Genomic DNA, 21,767 nt, shown 5'->3' with positions numbered 1-21,767 from the left:
TTTTTTTTGTGACCGACAAACTGCACTTGAACACATTAAAAAGATGAGAGTCGACAACCAAGGTGGCACTGCATCTTCCTGCATCAAAGGAAGAAAAAATGGAAGACCTAAGAGTGCACAAGTAACTGTGAACATTGCAGCATTAGCTTACCATTTCCACCCCTCTTTTGCTTACCACAGATGGTTTATAACTATTTCTAATCAGTACTGTGGATGCTGCACTGATTCACTAAATTGCTGATTCACTAAATTGAATTGTCTAACTTGCTGTGACAATGTTGGAAACACTGCAAATACTAGTTCAACAGATGCCCTCAGAGGGCAGATCATTGGCACTAGGGTTTAAGATTACATTACATTTTTGAAACATGCACAAAAATGCAGAAAAAGTACAAATAAATGGCACCACGCATCAAATGATTCTTATTCTTAAGAGAAAAACACATCAGCTCATTGTATCAGATGCTTACCGTACACTGTAAAGTCAGCAGAGTTTGTTAATATAATAAAACTTGAAATTCAGGAGAAAACAGATCAGAGGGCTACAGGGTGCTTAGACAAGAGGCATTAGCCCCTTATTTGATTGATGGCACAGTAGAAAAATACAGGGGGTGTGTGTTTTACCAGTTGAGGATTGCTGCAGTGTTGTTTCTATACATGTGACTAACTGCACACAGTACAAACAAAAGCCATTGTTCATACTAATGTCCCACTATTAACTATAGCCTTTTGTATTTTTCTACTGCAGGGCTGTTTAAAGGTCTGAATGCCCATTTACTGAAATGTGGATGAGTCTCTTCTCAGTGATAACAAACTGCTAAATCATTTCCAAATTTATGTCATGGGGCAACATGATAGAAGTAAGAGTGTCTTCCTACTGCATGTCATTTTCTTCCAACTCACTGCTGCTCTCTGGCAGCAAAGCCACTGTGGACAAGAATAAAGAAAAGTACTTTTTCCACAATATTTATGTGTGAAAACTGTTGAAATGGAATTGTTACGTATGGGAGATAACCTGACACAGACATTTGTAGTGAGCAATGTTCCATCGTCCATGTGTGAAAAGGGCTTCAGTGTCTTTCACATGCTCCCAATTCTTCAGCATTTGTCTCTTGCGGTCTATGAAAATGGAGAAAAGTGGAGGCAAACATACACTCACGAAAGCCTGATACTGCAGTGCCTGCAGCCACAGTGTAGTGAAAGTGGAGGTGTGTGTGTGTTTGTGTGTTAGCGGGACCAGTGCCAATCTTGGCATGGCTGGATGCCTGTCTGTGAGCCTCCTGAGAGGGGACCAGGGGCACAACAAATTGGCACGCTACACTCCTTAGTCCCACCTGCGTGTGTTTGTGTGTTTATGTGTGTGTCTGCGCACATGTGCATAGCTGAGGCTACTTTGTGTATTTTTTTGGATCCCTCTGGCTGAGATGAGCATCAGCTGTGGACATGCCCTTTCTCCTCATCTTCTCCTTATTTTCTATCTTTTTCCCTATAGCTCAGCCTTCATCCCTCCATCCTTCCTTTTGTCTCACTTAGGGAATTTCACACATGTATATTCCAGAACATTACCAGAGTAAATGTCTGACCATTCTTCTGAATATGGAAATATTTAAATAATAGTCTGGTCACAAAGGTATAATTACATTTTTAAAAAGAAGAAGAATTAATTGTATTTGTAAGGAAATATAAGGAATAAACATCTGCTGTGCTATTGAACATTTATAGCAGCAGTACACTATGTAGCTTGATGGTTTTTGTTTTCAGCTGTTTTTAGGCAACAGTGGAATATATCAGGGTTACAGCGTGCACACTTGTTGGCAGGAGCAATTCATTGTTACATCATCACTTATTGTTTAAAATCAAAATATTTGTAATTTACAGTTAGCATTTTGCATTTTGGAATAGATAAAAACAGTCGAGTGGACATTTTGCACATTTAGCTGCCCGTTCTCGGCATGCAGATGGTGCCAATTCGTTTGTTTTGGTTATCATGGAAATAATTTGTCAATTAATAGTGATGGTATTAAAGACAATAAATAACGTAGAAGTGATGTTATAAAATATACATTGTCACCTTTCCAACAGAGCCAGCAACACTGGAGCAGAAAACACGACCACATTATGGTTTGAAAAGTATTTGTTAGTGTAACAATCAAACAACAGTGTCCAAGCACTGTGCAACACACAGCAGTATTGCTTTTGTTCACGCTTTTGACAGATGGATAGATTACACGTTTATACCACCTCCAGAAATAAACAGTAAGTGCTCGATCAGTGCGCATCATGTTCTCTGTCATCCACTATAATCCTTCACTGTCTCACTCTCTGGCCTTTTCTTTCGTTCCTTCTTTCTCCAAAGCAGTGTCTAATAAAATACAGACATCACGAGATGACCTTTGTAAAAGGACAGTCCCATTCCTTCATTACTAAAAGGAGAAAGTTGAGCTTTTTGCCATACTCACCAGAAAAAGGCATTATTGAGGTGTTTTCCATGACAGTGCTTTTTCATTTCAAAAAGTTTAAATGCCTGGCCGTTGCTTGCATTGTTTAGCAAAGGAAGCACTGCTATTAATCAGCTAGAAATATGAGAAATACCTCTTGGTAGGCTTGGTTGGGGGTAAGAATCGTCCCCACCTGCATCCAGGACACAAAAACATATGCAGTACTGTCCCTTAAAGTGATCAGTGTGCCCCTGTAAAAGCAAAAAACACACACCAAAGATGAACAAACGTACATTTCAGTTGACTATTTGGCCTTGCTTAATTTTGTAATCTGAATCATTGTGCAGAATGTTTATATTATTATTAAAATATGGTTTAAGTTTTTGGAAAATCTCTGTATGTGCTGTATCATTTCAGGTATGTATATGTCATCATCTTTAGAGTAATGGTTAGTAGTGTTTTCCGACTTCACATTTCAGCTAAATTACAATGTAGAATATCAGCAACATAAATCAAAATCTTGTTGTTTATAGTTATTTGTTAGGAGTGAATTATCTTGTCATTAGTATTACTGCCATTAGTACTACTATTAGTATTACGGCAGTGAGAGAGAGGAGGAGGTAGGAAAGAGGGATTTCATCCTCAGGGCAGAGAGAACACATGTGGTAGCAGAAGCAGGGGTCATAACCACTCGTCAATCTTTTAGCACTCATGTCAGTAACTTTTACAATCACTTACTGAACCTGTGCCAGAAAAAGAAACATCTCAGTAGAAAATAAAGAAATATTTATTTTAAAAAAATCAATTTAGATCTCTTTTACCTATAAATCGTTGCTCTGAAAAATGCTGGATGTAGGTTTACTCCTGCCTGACTTGAGGTCTGTGAGGTTTTTAGATCTTATTTTTTATATATTCCATAGAGAGAAAGCCAGGTTTGTTTGTTTGTTTCATTATCAGAGTCACAAGGGAAAACCTCTGCAGCTGTGCTGCTTGGTCAGAGTCAAATAGTGCACCTTTAATTCAGAGACAATAAAAATCAACCACAAATACCTGTCAGCTGGCCAGTGTTTACACATTATTTTACTATAATAGCTGCAGCTTATGGGTATACATTGTCTGCTCACCTTTTCACAGCATTTGGCATTTGCATCATCATCATCATCATATGTGAAAAGTTGTCTTTAAGGATCAGCGATGGCTGTGATAATGCTGGTGTGTTGTCACTTAGGCACACAGGAAATAAAAACTGTGGAACATATGGAAGAGAGAAAAGAGAAAACTTAGAAGGCAGACAAACTGAGAGAGAGACCTTCAGACAGGCAGGCAGACAGATAATCTGTGGACTCAAAGGACGAGAATGTCATTGATCTCCCAGAGGATAATACAACACGCTGCCCTCTGTGAAATGTTACCACCAGTGCTACACGTGTGTGTGTGCGCACAGAGACACACACACATTCACAGGGGTCAGGCCTTTTGGGTGTGGTGTTGAATGAAGTCTAATTCCTATTCAGTCAGTTGGAAGCTGTCTAAGTCCATTGAGAGTCATTGTCGGGAAGCATTACCCAGCATGCCACACACCACATCAGGCTACAGAACCCTCATGAATTCCTTTTGCTTTCATAAGCCACAATGTTCATGACTATTTTATACCAAAAATGTAAATTTTTAAAGATGTCAGCATCGACTCTGGGCTCCTATGTTTTATTTTGACATGCATAAAAAGTATATACGTAGGTCAGGGCAAGCAAACATTTTGTTTTACCTAGTTTTCACTATTATGAATTTCACTGTCTATGTCATACTCATTTACTTATAATATACTTCACCTTTGGTGACTGTTCTCTTTTTCCCACCCCAGTGATTATTTGGTATATTTTGATCCACAGACAGTAAGGGATGTGGGATATCTGAGATTTTTTTACTTTTAATTGGGACTACTTTCAAAAATTTTAATATGTATTAGAAAAACAACATGCCACTGTGCCTATGGTAACACAAAGTAGTTAAACACTATACAATTTCTGGCACTCATAAAACAGAGGGATCATTATTTTACAGCTTTGGTACAGTAAAAGCCTTTTGGTGTTTTGGTACCAAGAATCTAAATGAAGGGACATGGACGATCAAAATGAAAAAAAAAAATAAAGTGCCAACTTTACACTAAAACAAGTACAAAAATTATATTGCTTCACTGTGTAACTCAATTCTTACTGTAACTTAGTGGAACAAAAGAACTACTCTGGTCCTGGTTAGCTTTCAAATATTGTCCGCACCAACTTAAACATTCTGACATCAAATTAATTTCCCGAGAGTCTATGGGAAAGATTACAACACACTTACATCTATAAACAAAACACTGATTAGGCAGGAAGGAGCCTACTTGTTGCTGGTCTATGTAACCTTGTTTGATTAAATGCTTTATGCATGCTGATGGTCCCAGCTCTTAACGCTGTGGGGGTGTTTTCTTGAATACAGATTGAAATATATATTATTATGATTCAGTCAAAGCAGAAAGTGCAATTATTTTAAAATAACCTACAGACCTTGCACTAAACAATCACATCAGACAACCCATATATGCTGTTTTAATGTTTTATTTGTATGTTAACGGTTTGTGAAACATGATAAGGCTTTGTGATGAATGATAAGAATCATAAAATCATTTGGAGGAACAATAACCAGAGTTTGCCATGTGAATATTTTTGTCTATTACCATACTACAGAAAAATGACTCATAAAATGCCAAAAATATGTCAAAATATAGTTCTTGGGGAAAAAAAGACAAGTAAAACATCTCTGTAAAATATATTTTCTGCAGATACTTCGAGACTCCAAAATACCCTAAAACAAAAACTGAATTCTCTCTTGACAAGCATGTTCCCATGCATTATCAATGGTTTAGCTCAGCCCCATTGTGATAAAAAATGTTCTACACATGAGAGACAATGTTGGCTGTCAGTTACTTAAAAGAAATGTTCAAATTGGCGCTATGTTTCTTGAAGACACAGATAATATAAATAATGAACAGCGGCTGGAAAAAAGAGCCAATTACAGGGAGAACTAGAAATGTAAGTGGTCGCTGTCAGTGGGAGACAGAGATGGACAGAGATCGATCGATGGGGTTTCAGTACATGTAAATATTTACAGCCTGACTAGTCAATACAGAGAGACGGGAAACGTGAATGTTGAGGAAGAGAGACAGAGAGTAAAAATAAGGAAATATGATGAACAGGAAAGTAGTTTGACATGCAGACACACACACACACACACACACACACACACACACACACTGATATGCAGCCCACTGTGATAATGGTGACATTTGCAGCGTGCCGGTGGTTGCGTGTGGCTGGCTGATGGCCCACAGCGATGGCCTTTAGAAGAGTGACAGGGCAAAATTACCATTAAGAGCCTGCAGTATTAACCCTCCATTATACATACACTCACTGCTTCCCTCGTACCCACACCCACACAGTTCACTGCCATCTATTACTCTGGGTTCAATAACTTAATAACCTCTGTGTTGGGAAAATTTGATTGCTCTTTCTGTCTTGTCTGTTCACCAATTTATCCCCCACTCATCTGCTCTTACAGTACCTCCATTTTCTCCTTCCAGCAGCTAGTTGCTCTCCACCTCCATCTCCACTTCTTATCAATCCTTGCATCTCTCCTATTCCTTTATAAATTGTTCTTTTTTGTTTCTATTGCTATCAAGTTATTTATCTTTATCTCTTTTCCGGCTGCAGCTGCCTCCTTGTGGTCCAGGTTTTACAATGACTTAGAGTTAGGTGTTTTACCTGGGAACATGTGGACCTTATGCCAACATGTAATCCTGCCCAACATTTTTAAAGGGAAAATGAACAATTTATAGATGCAATACTAAATATATGCAACCTCCTGGATAGACATTTACACCAAATACTACGTCAATGTATGTCTGAGTGCTATTGGCATAACAACACCAAACTCAAGGTGATAAACATGGTCTTTAATTAAAAACACATACCAGCCCACATGTTGGTTTAAATATATATCTGGTACAAATATGAGTTCTCTCCTGCTATGGTATTGTAAATGTAAGATGCAAACTATACATCCCTCCATTCTACAACTACAAAATGTAGTTGCTAAACAGTAAAAGAAATATGCCACTTTTAGCATCACTATGCTGCTTTGCCATTTTATTATCTTGAGGATAGACTTTAGTGTTTTATTGAGTACATTTAATGCTTATCAAAGCCTCTACAACACTATTGTAGAGTTTATCTTTTTTTCATGTTCCAAGTGAATTATAGCTCCATTTAAATCACTTGCTGAAGCTAAATTGATTGATTAGTCATTCTTCAATTTTGAGCCTAAAATTAGCTTGACATCTTATTTTGTATTGTATACCGTATGTCTTAAATTTGTTTACTCTTGTTAGTCTTGAAATGTACAAAGCTACAAATGTTTCTCCTTTTAGAAGTGCTAATTTTTTTGGATCAATTGGTTAGGTTGCAGAAAAAGCCACTAATATTAATAATATTAATAATAATATATTTTTGCTGCAAAGATGTAGTAGCTTAACAATCCTTTGGCAGCAGGGCAGTAACCAGACAGAGAGACAGACAGACAGAGAGACAAATCGACTGGGTAAAACTCAACAGGCTGCAGTGTTTACAGATCTGTAAAGTCAAGATGGGAGAGGGAGACTGTGCATAGCTTTGCTCCATGTGTGTATGTGGGAAAAAACTTGTGCTTGTCCGTAAGACCTTGTGTGTGCATGTGTGTGTTATCTGGGTAGTGCAGACTCTGCTGCCCAGTGGTGTATGAGATGAGACAGAACGAATGATTTACCACCATGAAACACTAAGCGGTCCATTAAATACACACACACACACACACACACACACACACATACACACACACACACACACACACACACACACACACAGACACACACACACACACACAGAAACATACACCCAACTTTTCCAGATGCAGACACACAAACACACATGCACACGTATTTTTTCTTATCTGTTTTACCACACACACACACACACACACACAGGCGTGCAGGCACTCACACACACACACACACACACACACACACACACACACACACACACACATACACACACACACACACACACACACACACACTCATATTTAGCAGGAGTGTTATCAGAGTTCAAGATTGGTCCATATCTTGGCCAGGGGCAAGCACTTGGGCCCAAATGATGACAGCCATATCTGCAGATGGAAAACTAACCAGTCAGTGACCCACCACTCAACCTCACAGTAGACACTTAAACACAACACTCCTTTGCGAAGGATTTTTTTAAAGAAACTCTCTTTTAGCTTGCACCCCTAAACGGGCAGTTCAGGAGCAGATCCAGCTCCAGACAACACTGCACAGCTGGAGTTAGTGACCAGCTAAGGTCACTAAGCTAGGCACTAATAGGGAAACAAGTGACACTTAAAGAGTTACTGTATGTGTTCATGAGTTTTCTCCGAGTTTTAACCATTTGTTGTTGTTGTTATCTTAATTTGGGAGTATTTTCTTTCAAAACTTAATTACTGTCTTTGCACCTATTTTATAAACTGAGCTTGAGTTCTGCAGCACATCTGCAGATTCCTTTGAGTCTTTTTGTTCAGTATTAATGTGAGAAGCAATGTGGGCCTTTTCATTTTGCATGATGCATACTCAACATGTTATTAACTATGAATCAGAGAACTGCACTGGGAGCAGAACCAAGAACAGTCTGAGCAATAATTATTTAAACTGGCGCATGATTCAATCGAAAACAAGACGATTGTGGCCAATGAAAAGAAGCCATTTTTCCTGCATGAGAATGCATGTGAAAAATAAACAGATCAGGGCACATTTCAACCAATTTCTAGGTGATGTGAGACTGACACAAGCTCACATTTCTTATTTAACTGCAACCCATTATAGTGACCAACAGTTATCTACCTCGTTGACAATGAACAGGGCTTTTGAAGACAATTCAACGGTCCATCATCTGAACAGCTTATTCTATTAGTCCTGGAGACAATCCCAGCTGCTGTAAACTGCAAGAGGCACTTTACACCCTGGGTTGGCTGCCAATCTATCACAGGGCCACACACACATACAGACAAGCAGTCATAAACATGCAAACTCCACAAAGGAAGGCAACAGGTGGATTCCTAGCTGTGAGGTGGCAGAGCCAATTTACCAACTAACCACTGCCCTTGTAAAGAAAATCCTTACGTGTCTTAGGAATAGTTCTTTTATTGATATAGTTTTCCATCAAATCTTTCTTCAGTGTGACTGAAACTGTTTAAAAGTTTATCCATACACCAGATGCTGTTTATATTTCCAGGGGTCTCCACAGATTGATTTACTCATTCTAAGAAGCACTACTTAGTCTGTGAAAATAGGCTTCTCTTACAGTTTGGAGTTTTTGTTAATCTGACAAACATTCAAACCTTCTTGGAGTCTGGCATGGGGACTACAGATGTGGGGGTGTGGAGTTTCAGTGGTGTAGGTATTTGTCAAGGAGAAGCCAGTAATTGAGCTGTGCCCAGGTTATACTCAGTTCTGCTGCTTCAAATTTCTTAATGGGAATGCAATACAGGGAAACTGTTCGAGTAAAATAATGCTGTTAATGCCAGACACCTACAGATGCCTTGGCACAAACACTGATGGTGGGGAAAATGATGCTACATCTGTGTGTACAGGGTAGAGGCTATTTGGCTGTCTGCTTATGTTGGCACTATAATAACTGGTCTGCTGTAATCCTAGATACAGACATTAGCCCTTTCATTAAGCTGATACAACAAAACAAGCTGAGAAGGGAAATAGATCCATCATTTATGGCATAAATTACTGGCCTAAAGTGATGTTATACTGTCCTTTATTAGTTCAAGGCATTGTGGGCATCACATCTCTCCCAGTCCAAGACTAAAATAAAATACAGGGTGGTTGCAGTTTAAATTGATAATCGTTCCTCATTTTACATCAACCATACTGTAAAGATGTACCAATATTATTTTAGCTTTCTACCCAGTTCATCAGAATAGTGATTCTGGAAATACCTTTGGGGTTAAACTCTTAAAACCGAATGAATCAATGCCATGAGATTTTTTTACGGGGTGCATGAGACACACAGAATTCTCTATTCCCTCAAAGTTTCTGGTGACAAACTCCTGGTAACCCAAGGGTTTTGTTTATTTTCGGTATGATGCCAAAAATACAAGCTAGTCGGAATATTATTCAAATACATTTCCCAATCTCAAGTGACTTGTTTAACTCAAGCTTGAAAGATACTCTTTCGAGACAAATTTGTTGCACTTCATTTTTATATATTTCTTTATTTTTGGGGGAAAATAAAACATGTTTAGATCAGACAGAGTGCTCCTCCAGGCAACAGCACACCTTTAGTGTGTGTTCTGCATCTTAATGTTTCATCTTAGGTGTATACAATTATCAGTAATATTATCACTGATTAAGGGATTTCTATAGATCAATGTATATTTCTTTATTACCACACTGGACATAAGACTCACATGTGCAGACGGACAAGATAATAAGACAGCTAAAAAATAAACAGCAGTTAAGGAAAAGAGTTGTTAAATTATAGAAAAATAAGCAGTCTGTCGAAAATCTATTTAAGTCTCATGAGGAGCTCCCTGCCTGCTGATATTTGTTTTATTCCATTCGTTCTGTTTTTATTGTCTAAGTACCCCGGGCCAAACCATCACGAGTGTCTAGCACGGGGGGCTGGGGAAGCAGCCAAGTTGAGGCAATACTGTGCCGCCTTCCCAGATTTACATTCAGGAGCCATTTTCGGATTCAGCTACCCAGAATTCAGTCTGAGCAGGTCTCTCCATCTCTATCATTCCCTTCATTATCACTGTCCACTCCACAAGAGAGTAAAGGGAGAGAAACAGGAGGTGGGGGGCAGTGGGGGGTTAAGAGGGAGGGAAGTGGAAAGAAGGGAAAGGTGAGAGACCGAGAGAGTGAAAGAGTGACAGACTGAGAGAGAGAAGGGTGGGGTGGGGGGGCGGGGGGGTGGTGTACAGAGAGCTGTAGCTATCTGCTGAAATATTCATGTTGGTGCCAGCAGCTTTTCCATTCCCCACTCAGCAGGGGGCTGCTGTTTGATACATCCATCGCTCTCTCGCTCTCTCTCTTACTTTTTTTACACCCCACCCCACCTCCCCTCCCCCGTCCCCTCCCTCCCCCACACCCTCTCTCTGTCTCTCTTAACTACTAAGGTTAGCAGATAATAAATGCTCATTGAGAGATGGAGGCGCAATCTCTCTCCCATCCTGGACAACACAGTCCTGCCTCTTGGACACAAAACATTGTGGAGTGAAAACATAACTTCTACCATCGAAAACATGTCTAACTTATCCATAATTTCTCCCAAAACATAAAATTATTCCTCATATTAAATGTGTGTGAATGATTTAGAGAGTCCTTCCTCTAGGGGTGGATGATGTACTGACATATAGCTGGAGATTATATAAACTTGTCTTCTGTCAAAAAATACTTCCTTCATAGCTAATACTTCTTCTAATATTTGGTCTTTGTTGGGAATGACTGGATGACGGGATGTTTGACTTTTGCATGAAGGTGATAGAGTTTACTATTTAGTTTGCTGGATTAGACAAAAATAATTGATTCTGTGAATCTCTTTTAGCCAAGAAAAGTTTCTAAGTTGCAGATAACTCCCTATACTATGCCATAGACTAATATTAATATTGACATCAAAACATCACTATACTGTGACAGAGAATCTCATCCATGATGCTAACACAGGCTTACACACACACACACGGAAACACACATATGCACACAAACACACACACAACTCCTAGCTAAATATCATCAAATTTAGTTTCGGATCACATTTCAAAAACATATTCATTTTTGTTTGTGAAAATATACAAGTTTCCACTATATTACCTAAAACCTATTAAAACAACATTACCTCACCATGTTAAACTCTGAGTAGTAATTAACTCAGAGTCAACAAGGAGAAAAGCAACAGCTTCCCTTCAACGATTTCGTAATTATTGCATTTTTTATTTTACTGAACTCTAACATCAAACCGCTACAGGCAAGTTTAGGATCACATTCATGTTGTTAATTAAATAATGAATGTATCCAAACATGCATAATGACACGTGGAAGCTGGGGAGAGTGACCTTACTGAAAATCATGTAATTTGGACCAAAACAGATGCCATACATATATATTGATTATTGAAAATTAAGCTTGGTTTAGGACTGGAGAGCAAAATGTATGAGAATACAAAAGGCAAGTCAGAAAGCAACACAGAATGGATCCTACAGGAAGAAGTAGGTTCTTGGCTCTGAAAAACGTTGGTGTCGCATAAGAACCATGCATTTTTGCTGATTTTTAAGACACTCAAAGGTTACACTGGAAATGTTTAGTGTCACATGATCCAAACACAGATCCAGAAGTCTTCCCACAGAGCCAAGAAAACAATCCAAGGGCAACACTGCTGAAAAAGAAAAACAGCAGTTGTAGTCTCAGAGGGCGAGGTTGTGCCTCTCAGAGAACAACCGCATCATTTTATTTAGAACTGATGTCAAGGCTGGTGGTTAAACAGGGAGGGGCTGCCTGTATGGCTACACAGAGTGTGTGCATTATGTGTGTATATTTGTGTAATGTGGTTGCATTCAACCAGCACATGTGTTGGGGGATGTGGCAGATGTTGTAGAGGCAGGGATTAGTTTTGTGTGTGTGTGTTTAAGTATGTGCATTAAAAATATCTTCACCACAGCAGGAAGCTGCAGTGGCCAATTACGGTGCAGCATCTGCGTTAGTACACATTTATTAGCGTGTGTGGAAAGGATGGGGAGGTTCAGGTGGAGTTCAGGTTATTTACATCGTGGCATGTGGAGTTTGAGTAAATGTGTGCGTGTGTGTGTGTTAGTGTGCTTCACAAAGGTGAAGCTTTGCATCACAGCAGCAGAATCCAAACACACACCATGAAGAACTGAAGAGAGAGAATTAGATGAATAAAAGAGTAAATAGTGAAGCAACAAAGATAATAGTGAGATTGGAAAAGACACTTATAGGAACAGAGGGTAGAGGAGAAACACTAAATAAAAGCTCTGTCATTTCCAGCAGAGATGTGAAACCTATTTCCACACTCCACATGCTCTTAAAAAAAAGTACTCACTGAAAGTACAACCCCGGCAACAAAAGGTACAACTCTGCACATTTTTAGTCTATTGCATAATTCCCCCCGGAGTCTGTGGAAAACTATTTATTTATTTTCTCCTTTTTCAATTAAATCTCTCAGAGATGATGATTATTTTGCTGTCTGACTAAGTGGATGATTATGAGCTACTGGCAGGCCTGGTTTTACTTTTTTTTAATTTAAATTTCATTCAAACAGATGGAGTGAAAAACTGCAGCACAAGGAAATATTCAAATGAGTTCACATTTCCCTTCCAAAAGTATTCAAAGAAGTGTTTGTTTTTTTTCATTTTTTTGTTATGCCACATCGTTGAATTACAGAAAGGAAATTGCAGGTGTGAAATTCTGTGGTTTGGTTGGCTGGTACATTAAGTCCTCTTGTATCATCACATTTGCGTTGTCTTCTGTTTGAATATAACTTATCACCATTACAATTCATTATTGTCATGATTTAAGTGTTATAGGGCCAAGAGGATTAGTAAACATACAGAACATACAGAAACATTAAAAAAGCAGGGAACTAATCGTTAATCACCTGCATGTTGGCAAGTCTGTGGAATTAAAAGAAAGGAAAGGGCAGACCAACATTTAATTGATAATCACTTTGGAAAATATTTGACATCACAGCAGCTACTACAGTACTACAGGGTCACAAGGTCATCAATGAATAAAAAGCGTACTCTTTATTTACTAATTATGGCAAGGGCTATGCAAAATATATACATCCATCAGATGTTAAAATTATACTTCAACACCTGTATACTCATCAGTTGTGAGAGTATTTTCTGGTATTAAAAGCTTCACCTCCAGTTCCTTCAAACTACAATAAAATAAGGAACACGTTTGATTATTTTGAATGGAACACATCATCACAACGAGTCATAATAAATCATTTATTATTTCAGTCAACTCAATAAATCCCAATCATGCGGGCCGTTCTTCATGCCCGTTCCTTTTAGTGAGTTAATGGCATAAGTGGTGAACGGTGAACCATGTCACCGTGTTCTTACTATGGGGACAGACAATAGCACCAGACGATTAGAGCTGTGAAAAGACAAGTCAAGAAGAGCCAGTTGGTGGTTACAGTAGAAAAACCAGGAGAAGAGGAAAGAATAACATGGAGATGTATTAAGTGAGTAAGAAAGCACTAAAATACCATTTGAGCAGCTCCAGTTGACTGTGTCATCAATCGTGATCTTACCATATGTGTGGCTCTGGAGAAGGTCTAATGTGTAGCATATTGACAGTTGCTTCCATTATTCATATGCTCAGAGAAGATATTGTGTTGGCAGCACATTTTCGAAAGTATAGATTAGCTAAAAAGCTTGCTTAATGGGTTTTATGTAAGATAAAAAAAGTGCACTTTATTGGACACTAATAACTAATGTGTCATTATACACATACTACTTTCAGGTGTTGGGGTGCACATCAATAACCTGTTGGTCCAAATTACTAATTAAACAAAGAAAATTGAAATTAAATAATTAACCTGTTTGTTCACCTACACCACAATATCCCACAAAGAAATGTGCAGCAGAGAAGGATTTTCTATTTGGTCTAAAAATTTTAGAAGGTGGTCACATTCAGTCTGTGAAGAAATAATTAGGAATGTGCTCTAACATTAGTAAATGACACTGAGATTGTGTTTCCAGTTTTAATTAATAGAATGAAAGTGAAATGACCTCAGTCCTGCTGTGATAATAAGCTGTTAGACAGCTCATATAGAAAATCTAATGCTGCAAAGGCTGCCAATCCCCTGGTTAGCCACTTGCTTTTTGTTAGCCATTGACTGGCTGTTCAGTAAATGGTAAGAGAGAGCAAGAGAGAGTAATGCAGTGTATGGATTGCTGCAGTGGACGCATAGCTATATGGAGCAGAATGTGCTTGGCAGGGCAGAATTAGTCTAACAGAGCATAAAACGTCTACGATGTCCAGTCAGGGGGTGGCCATAACTCAGTCGGTAAAGCATTCATCCACAGACCACAGGGTCAGTGGTTTGATTCCCGGTCCCAGCTACGACTTTCTTGGCAGCGGCTGTTATTGGTTTGTGTGTGTGTGTGTGTGTGTGTGTGTGTGTGTGTGTGTGTGTGTGTGTGTGTGTGTGTGTGAGAGAGAGAGAGAACGAGAACCAACATTGTAAAGCACTTTGGATAAAAGCGCTATATAATCAGCCATTTACCAGATGATACATGTTCCAGTAAACAGAGGAAAGCAGGACACCGCAAAGCATCTTGATGTGAACCTCATTTGTCTGTTTCTTCACTTTAGACATTGATGTTGAGCGTGGTGGCTCAGTGGTAGACTGGGTTGAAATGCAGAAGTCTGTGTGTTCAAATCCCAACCACCAGGTGTGCCCTCGCAGGTCCCACACCTGGATAAAATGAGAGGGTTGCAGCAGGAAGGGCATCCGCCGTTAAAGCTAATGCCAAATCAACGTGCGAAACACGTTCCACTGTGGCGACCCCTGAAGGGACAAGCCGAAAGCCGTTCATCTCTTAACTTTAGATGTTGGGGAGGACATGCCTTTGGGGTCCAGTTTAATGAATCCCTAATTTTGGATTTACTCAAAAATCTTGTGGTTCTCAGTCAAATAAATGTTTGTAAGTCAAAAGACTGAATTCATAGAACCAGGTTATTTCAGTCACACCCTTCCTATCACAGCTGCTGCCAGAGCTGAGAAACACATAATCTCACTGATTAAATGCAAATACAAATCAAATTAGAATCAGTTATTATTATTATAGAGTTGCTTTAAAATGGAGTGTAGATTTGTCAATTGCACTTTTGTCATTGACTTCTGCGTCCATGGAAAATAAGAAGCATTGACTTCTAGCTATTCACAATAAGAAAATAGATGTAAAAAATAAGAAAGAGAGTGAAAAGGTTTGCTTTTAAAACAAATGATGTGGCTACAGTGTGAACAGTCGACTAGCTCAGTAAAGCTTGGCCCCCGGGACCTTACATCTTTTGTCCTTGTTCGCTTATTGCTCCTCTGACTTTTCCATCCATGTAGACCTACTGCCCTCCAGTGGCCAAAACCACTCACTGCCTCCACAGCTGTACGTGACTCAAGACCTATTTTTAATAGGACACAGGGAGCCTTTCTTCCCCTTTGGTTGCCAGAATTACCCAATGCAGCAACAATATCTCAGCAGACTTCTTCTTCTTCTTCTTTTTTTAAATAAAAGCCACGACCTAAAATGTGTTTTAGTTATGATTATTTCCCTCTGGGAGAGTGTTTCCACATTTATGCAGAAGGACAACATTTCTCTGTGCTCAAATTAAATCTGACCAAAGCAAGTGCAGTGTGGAAATGGTTAAGGAGTATCCAGCACTTAAAATTCTCCAGTCAACATTTGCATAATTACAGACTGAAGTAGATGCAATTTTACAACTCTTACTAAATGACGAACCTTTTCTGGAAAAACTATATCAGTAAATTCAGTAAGTGCACATACATTTCTCTGAATTTTTGGTCAACATTATGATTTTCTGTGTATGTCTGCCCATTGTCCTTCATGTCTGCTCTGTGACACACTGGGCTCCTTGAGATAATAAATAACCATATTTAAGATGTTAAAATATGTAGAAATATCAGTAGCATTACTTGCTCCCTCACACAGACGCCGCTTCTTCCGTTTGCCTATCGCCATTATTTATAATCAACAGCCGATCTGTCTATTTCTGTGTGTCCAAAATAAGATTTCAGATTGCAAATAGCACTGATCGGAGTGTCATCTTCATTTCCTTTATATTTAATATCACCTCTCTACTTCGGTTCAAACAAGTCCAGAATGTTGGCTCCTACATAGCTTTTCATAGTTGACCTCAGAAAAGAAATAAAGGAAAGAAAGAAAAAAAAAGCCAATTCACCAACTCTATCAACACTGTACAATAAAGTTAATGATGTTTGAATTATGGTTGAATGAGACATGTTGTTAATAGTTGTTAATGTGCAAACTGATTTCCTTATCGTTTCAGAGAGGGGTGTCCTTGTTAGATTCTGGGACAGGAACACAACTTCCTCTGCTGCAGCGACAACCTCGCTGAATGTACACACTGTCTGCATCATTTCACCATGGAGAGGACAGCCGTGATGCCGGGCCGCAGGAGTCCCCCAGAGTACAACATCTCAACCTCCACACTGGCCTTTGACCAGCATTTCGCCACAACTGCCAAAGGACTTCTACTCCTGGCTGAGATAGTAAGTCTGAATATAGATTTAAACTTTACAAGTGTTAAAAGTCTGCATAATAAGAAGTTTCTCTGAAAATAACCTGAATATAAATTTAATGATCACTGTCAGGAAGTGTTAATAAGTGTGATGCTAAGAGGAATACACCGTTATGCTTGAAGTGTAAATGCTGGTACCAGATAAAGCCGAAACACACAAATGCTTAGATTTTTTTCTAATCTACAATTCTTTTAGACTGTAAAGAGGCATTTAACGTTATATTTATTAAAATTCAAAAGATTTATCATTTTCTATGAAATGTGTACGACATTTATGATGGTAGTAATATCTTAAATGGATGAATGTAATATTTCTCTAACTGTGCTAAACAGTCAAAGAATATCTTGAAAAAAAAAGTGTTTCCACAAGAATAGGAAGTTAACTAAAAACACACCAAGCAAATCAACTTTTCCTCCCTTCACTCCCTTTATTGTCTCACTTCCTTTCTAAGTCAGCTGAAGGGAAGCAACAGGGCAGCCTCCCTCTAAATACAGCCTGGCTGGCTGCCATACTAAGGCTGGGTATGCCAGTTGAAGTAATCTGTTTGCACATGATTAAATATGCTTATTTATTTATTTATTTATTTATTTGTTTATTGGAAATCATATGACAGGCTTAGGATCATACAGAGCTTGAAAATATAAAATGTAACTGGGAATGCTAGTTTTTGGAAAAGATAAACAAACAAAATTTTGACATCTCATTATGATGCAGTATTGATTTTGGTGTTAGAAATTTTATTAGGAAAAAAAAAGAGAGACTGCATCATTGACATTAGAACACATTTCCTTCCTGTTACAGTAAATAAAACTTCCGGCAGGAATCTTTTGTTTTGAAAAAGGAAGGGTGGGTTTGGAGAAATGTTGGGAGGAAAGAGAAAAAAAACAGCCGGTCTCCTACCTCATTTTATCTTCTCTGCTCTTGTTTCTGTATCCCCTTCACTATTTACCTTTTATTTCCCTCTTTTACTTTTTCTTATTGACATTTATGTGCTGTGTGGAAATGTGATCATGAATCTCCTCTCCTCTGCAGGTGTGTGGTATGTTAGTGTGGATTCTGGTTGGTGGAACAGACTATTTTCATCTGTCTGCTCTCTGCTGGGTCATGTTTGTTGCCGTCCTGTGTTGGGTTCTGACTATTTGCCTGTTTATAATTTACCTCATTGGAGTCCACAACAGGGTACCACAAGTCCCCTGGACTATGCTGGTAACACACACACACCCACACAATATGACAATATGATTTATTATCATTTTATTATTTTATTATTATTATCATCATTATCTGTTTAAGATGTGATTGCTGCCGGATGTAAGTCCTTCACAAGTCCTTAAGTTTAATAAAGCTGCAATCATTTCATGTGAATGTTGTGCTGCGATACTTTATCAAATGTTGTCAGTCAACCTTTTATTTAAATACTTATTATCAAGGTATTCCTGACTCACTAAACATTGTCAGTAAGATTTTCTTCAAAACAGAAATTAGTTTTTTAGTATGTCAACATACTTTGAAGGTGATTGAATGCTTGATTTAAATCTAAATTTGAAATTTGTCCACACAATTTGATAAAATGTGCTCTCAAATTAGTAATTCCTGCTCCGGAACAAATCCTTCCTGTGCAGAGAAATTTCGTTCAGTTTTGGTTTCAGATGTCTAACAATCTTTTGCCGTCCAAAAAAAAGCTGGAATTTTATGATGAAATATAATAGAATAATAACTTTAAAGAGACATGATTGGACTTCTTTATTGTGTTTATTAGTAATTCGCTGCTTGTGTGCTGCTCTCCTTTAGTCGCTGTGTTGGAACTGCAGTGCTACAGCTCTCTACCTGGTGACAGCAGTAGCAGACGCTATCTCAGTAAACCAGGCCATTAGGGGGAGACACAACTACAACTGCTGGGCAGCATCTGCAGTAAGAGCACACTGAGTTATCTGCTGAGGGAAATGTTCATCCAAGCAGGAGCTTTTTGTACAATGACTTTCCTTCACACACTGTATATAAAGACTTAATATACAGTCTTTGATTTCATTCCCTCAGTGAAGTTTGTGTGTCCACATTTCACACAATGATACACAAGAATCAACATCATAAAAGGGAGGTGAATATCTGTGTCATCAGTAATTGCAAAATGTAATTCTGTATAATTGATTTTGATTAAAAGATTTTCAATATGCGTCTATTCCCAGTCATGTCAGTTGTTTTAGAGAAGGCATGTGTTGTGTTGTGTGGACACACAAATATTGTATTGGTAACGTTTTTAGTAGAGAACTGCTACGTGTTGCCCATAAAGTTGGAACAATTTTGTTTTCAGACACATTCTTTTGTTTTGCAAAGGTTAATTGTGATATGTTTGGAAGAGATTGATCAATACAGTTTTCAGAAGGTTATACACTTTATCTATCTAGAATAAATCACATTGTTACAATAATTTTACGAGAAGAGGTAAAAAATGTTTTATTCTAACTTTATGGGCGATAGTGTACTACAACTAATGGTTTTCTTGTATCATATTAAAATCAATTTTTACCTTTCCTAACTGTTTTCTCTTCCTCTCTACTTTGTCATTTCAGTTCTTTGCATTTCTGACCACATTGTGCTATGCAGGAAGCAGTTACTTGAGCTACTCTACCTGGAAAACATCAAAAGAGGAGCAGTAGTTTCGGTGTCTCCTGTTATATGGCAACATTGTTCAGACTTTCTATGACTAATATGTCTGACACTAGGAGATCTAAGACTTAAGACAAGACAAGGCTTAAGTTCAACTAAAACAGGGATTAATTTATTATGATTGATAATTGTTATGTGTTAAATTGTGAGCAGGCAGAAACAGCCTGTGGAGACACTATAATGAAGCTGATTTCAAAATGTTGTTGTGCAGTCAACTGTCGACACATTTGCAGTAACTTTTACTTTCACAAAAATGTTCAGATGTGTCACCTTAAATTGCTACACTGTAAATTGTTTTCAATCGTTTCCCTAGAAATTAATCCTACAACTAAGCTGGTTTTGTTTCCTTTTCACACACACACAAAAAAACACCTGAATAACAGTACAAAATACAAGAGCCTCAATAGTCATCTGACAATTTTCTTCTGCATATGAAGAAATAATGAGAATTCCTCAAAGTATGCAGTTTTTATCAAAAAGGGCTACTGATACTGATTTGTTTATATTACTTCCACAGAAATACTTTTAATATTGTCCCTTGAAATTTGATACACATGTGCTAGGTAAAAAAGCTTCTGCATCTAATTTGTGGTTTTCTGATTTCACTGTTTTCAGTGTTGCACAGTGTTGTGTGGTGGCAGGCTCACATGCCCAGCAGATGCTTTCATTGAGCTTCTGAAGATCACCTGACCCGTGTGAAAAGCTTTTCGTCAAATGATGTGTCACAGAATTAGTGTGACATAATTCAAGCTAGCTCTGTATTTTTCAGCACTGTCTCAATGCATGGCAATGAGAACTGCATCATATCAGCGTTTAACCTGTCTAAAGTCAAGTGTTGTTGAGAAACTGAGACTGTGTGCTTTTAATTTAGGCCTGACAAAACTAAAACTTTCTTGTACAGCATCCACCCTTCAAAACCCCACAAATGACTCAAGTTCAGACAGAATAAAAACTTAATTTTAGATTTAATGAACATTTCTTGAAAGAATCTTTTACTATTGGAGAATCCAGTCAAAGCCTATAAAGGTGTTGCAGGTGACAGTACAGCTGTCTTTTCTGAAGCCATGAGTGCACATTTCAGTGCTTTTAACAGGTTGTAGATCAGATTTTCTTCAGATGTCCTGGAGGAGAAGGTGCACAATTATCTACAAAAAGGAGGAGACACCTGAAGGAAAAGATGGGAAAAGAATACAACCCAGAGCCTGATGCATCATCCTCAGATGATGCCAAAATTCCTCAATGTTGAAAAAGGACAGGATAAAAAAGATGGTCCATTTCACCATATGACAACAAGAGCAAGATGACCCCAGGACTTCAACGCAACATTATGCTCATTACACCTTCCACTGAAAAAATGATCCTGAACATGAAACATTCGAAGAGTTTTCATTGTCAAAAACGGATTCCCTTCATCCAAATGCTTTCGAACCTACTTTTGGAATATTTCTGCTACTTTTTTTAAGGTGTTCAAGTTATTTCTACTCCTACGAAATATGTTTGGACCTATACTGCTTTTAGTAACTACAGATAGATGAATCCATATTTTCTGAATGACAAGCTCTTTCTTAACGCAAAGTAGATTTGGGGTTTAAAATTTCTTTGAGCTGCTTTATTTTAAGGATTTTGTGAAAGGGGGTCATTTTGGGGCCTGAGAATGAGAGAAGTATACAGGATTCGAAAACCACATGTGAGTTACAAAAATATTACATATAAAATAGTTATTTAGATGTTTATATTCATTTTATTCAAACACATGCTTTTTCCACCTGGACCATAGCAGCACTGTTAATTAGAAGCAGCACTGGTCACCAAAGCTCTTCATGTAATCACATTACCTAACTTGTTTATACACCTTGTATGTGAACCTCCGTTATGAAAGCAGCTCTCTTTCTTGTAAAAGAAATCTTATCAAGGTTTCATAAGGCAGATCAAATGTTTTTATTTCCGGTTTTAAAAAAAATTAAAGAAAAACAATCGCATCCTTTGATGGCAAATACTTACTATGTCTTTCAAATTAAACACAGAATTTCCTGTTATCTCATCAACCAAAGGTGTACTTTCAGCAAGTTTGTAGTACTTACCTAAGCTTCCCCAGAACCTCAGAGGATATTACACAACTGATTTCAAAGTTTGATGAGAACCATAAAAAGTAAAATCCCCTGTTTGCTTCAATGTCATTAATGCCACTTCAACTAATTTTCTCAATCTAAGTTTTGTT

At 38.1% G+C, this 21,767-nt stretch overlaps 1 protein-coding gene across 1 annotated transcript; it reads left to right on the top strand.

The window, feature by feature from the left end:
* Positions 1–16,645: 16,645 nt before the first annotated feature.
* On the top strand, positions 16,646–21,767 carry cmtm8b (CKLF-like MARVEL transmembrane domain containing 8b). Its single transcript, XM_067511605.1, has 4 exons — positions 16,646–16,852; positions 17,915–18,088; positions 18,674–18,793; positions 19,453–21,767. Exons 1-4 carry the CDS (start codon positions 16,727–16,729, stop codon positions 19,537–19,539), a joined length of 507 nt encoding a protein of 168 aa, XP_067367706.1. The 5' UTR covers positions 16,646–16,726; the 3' UTR covers positions 19,540–21,767.

Source organism: Channa argus, chromosome 7 (assembly GCF_033026475.1).
Source record: "Channa argus isolate prfri chromosome 7, Channa argus male v1.0, whole genome shotgun sequence".
Taxonomy (NCBI): Eukaryota; Metazoa; Chordata; class Actinopteri; order Anabantiformes; family Channidae; genus Channa; species Channa argus.
Note: the sequence above shows the minus strand (reverse complement) of the source record. Positions and strands in the feature narration are given on the sequence as shown.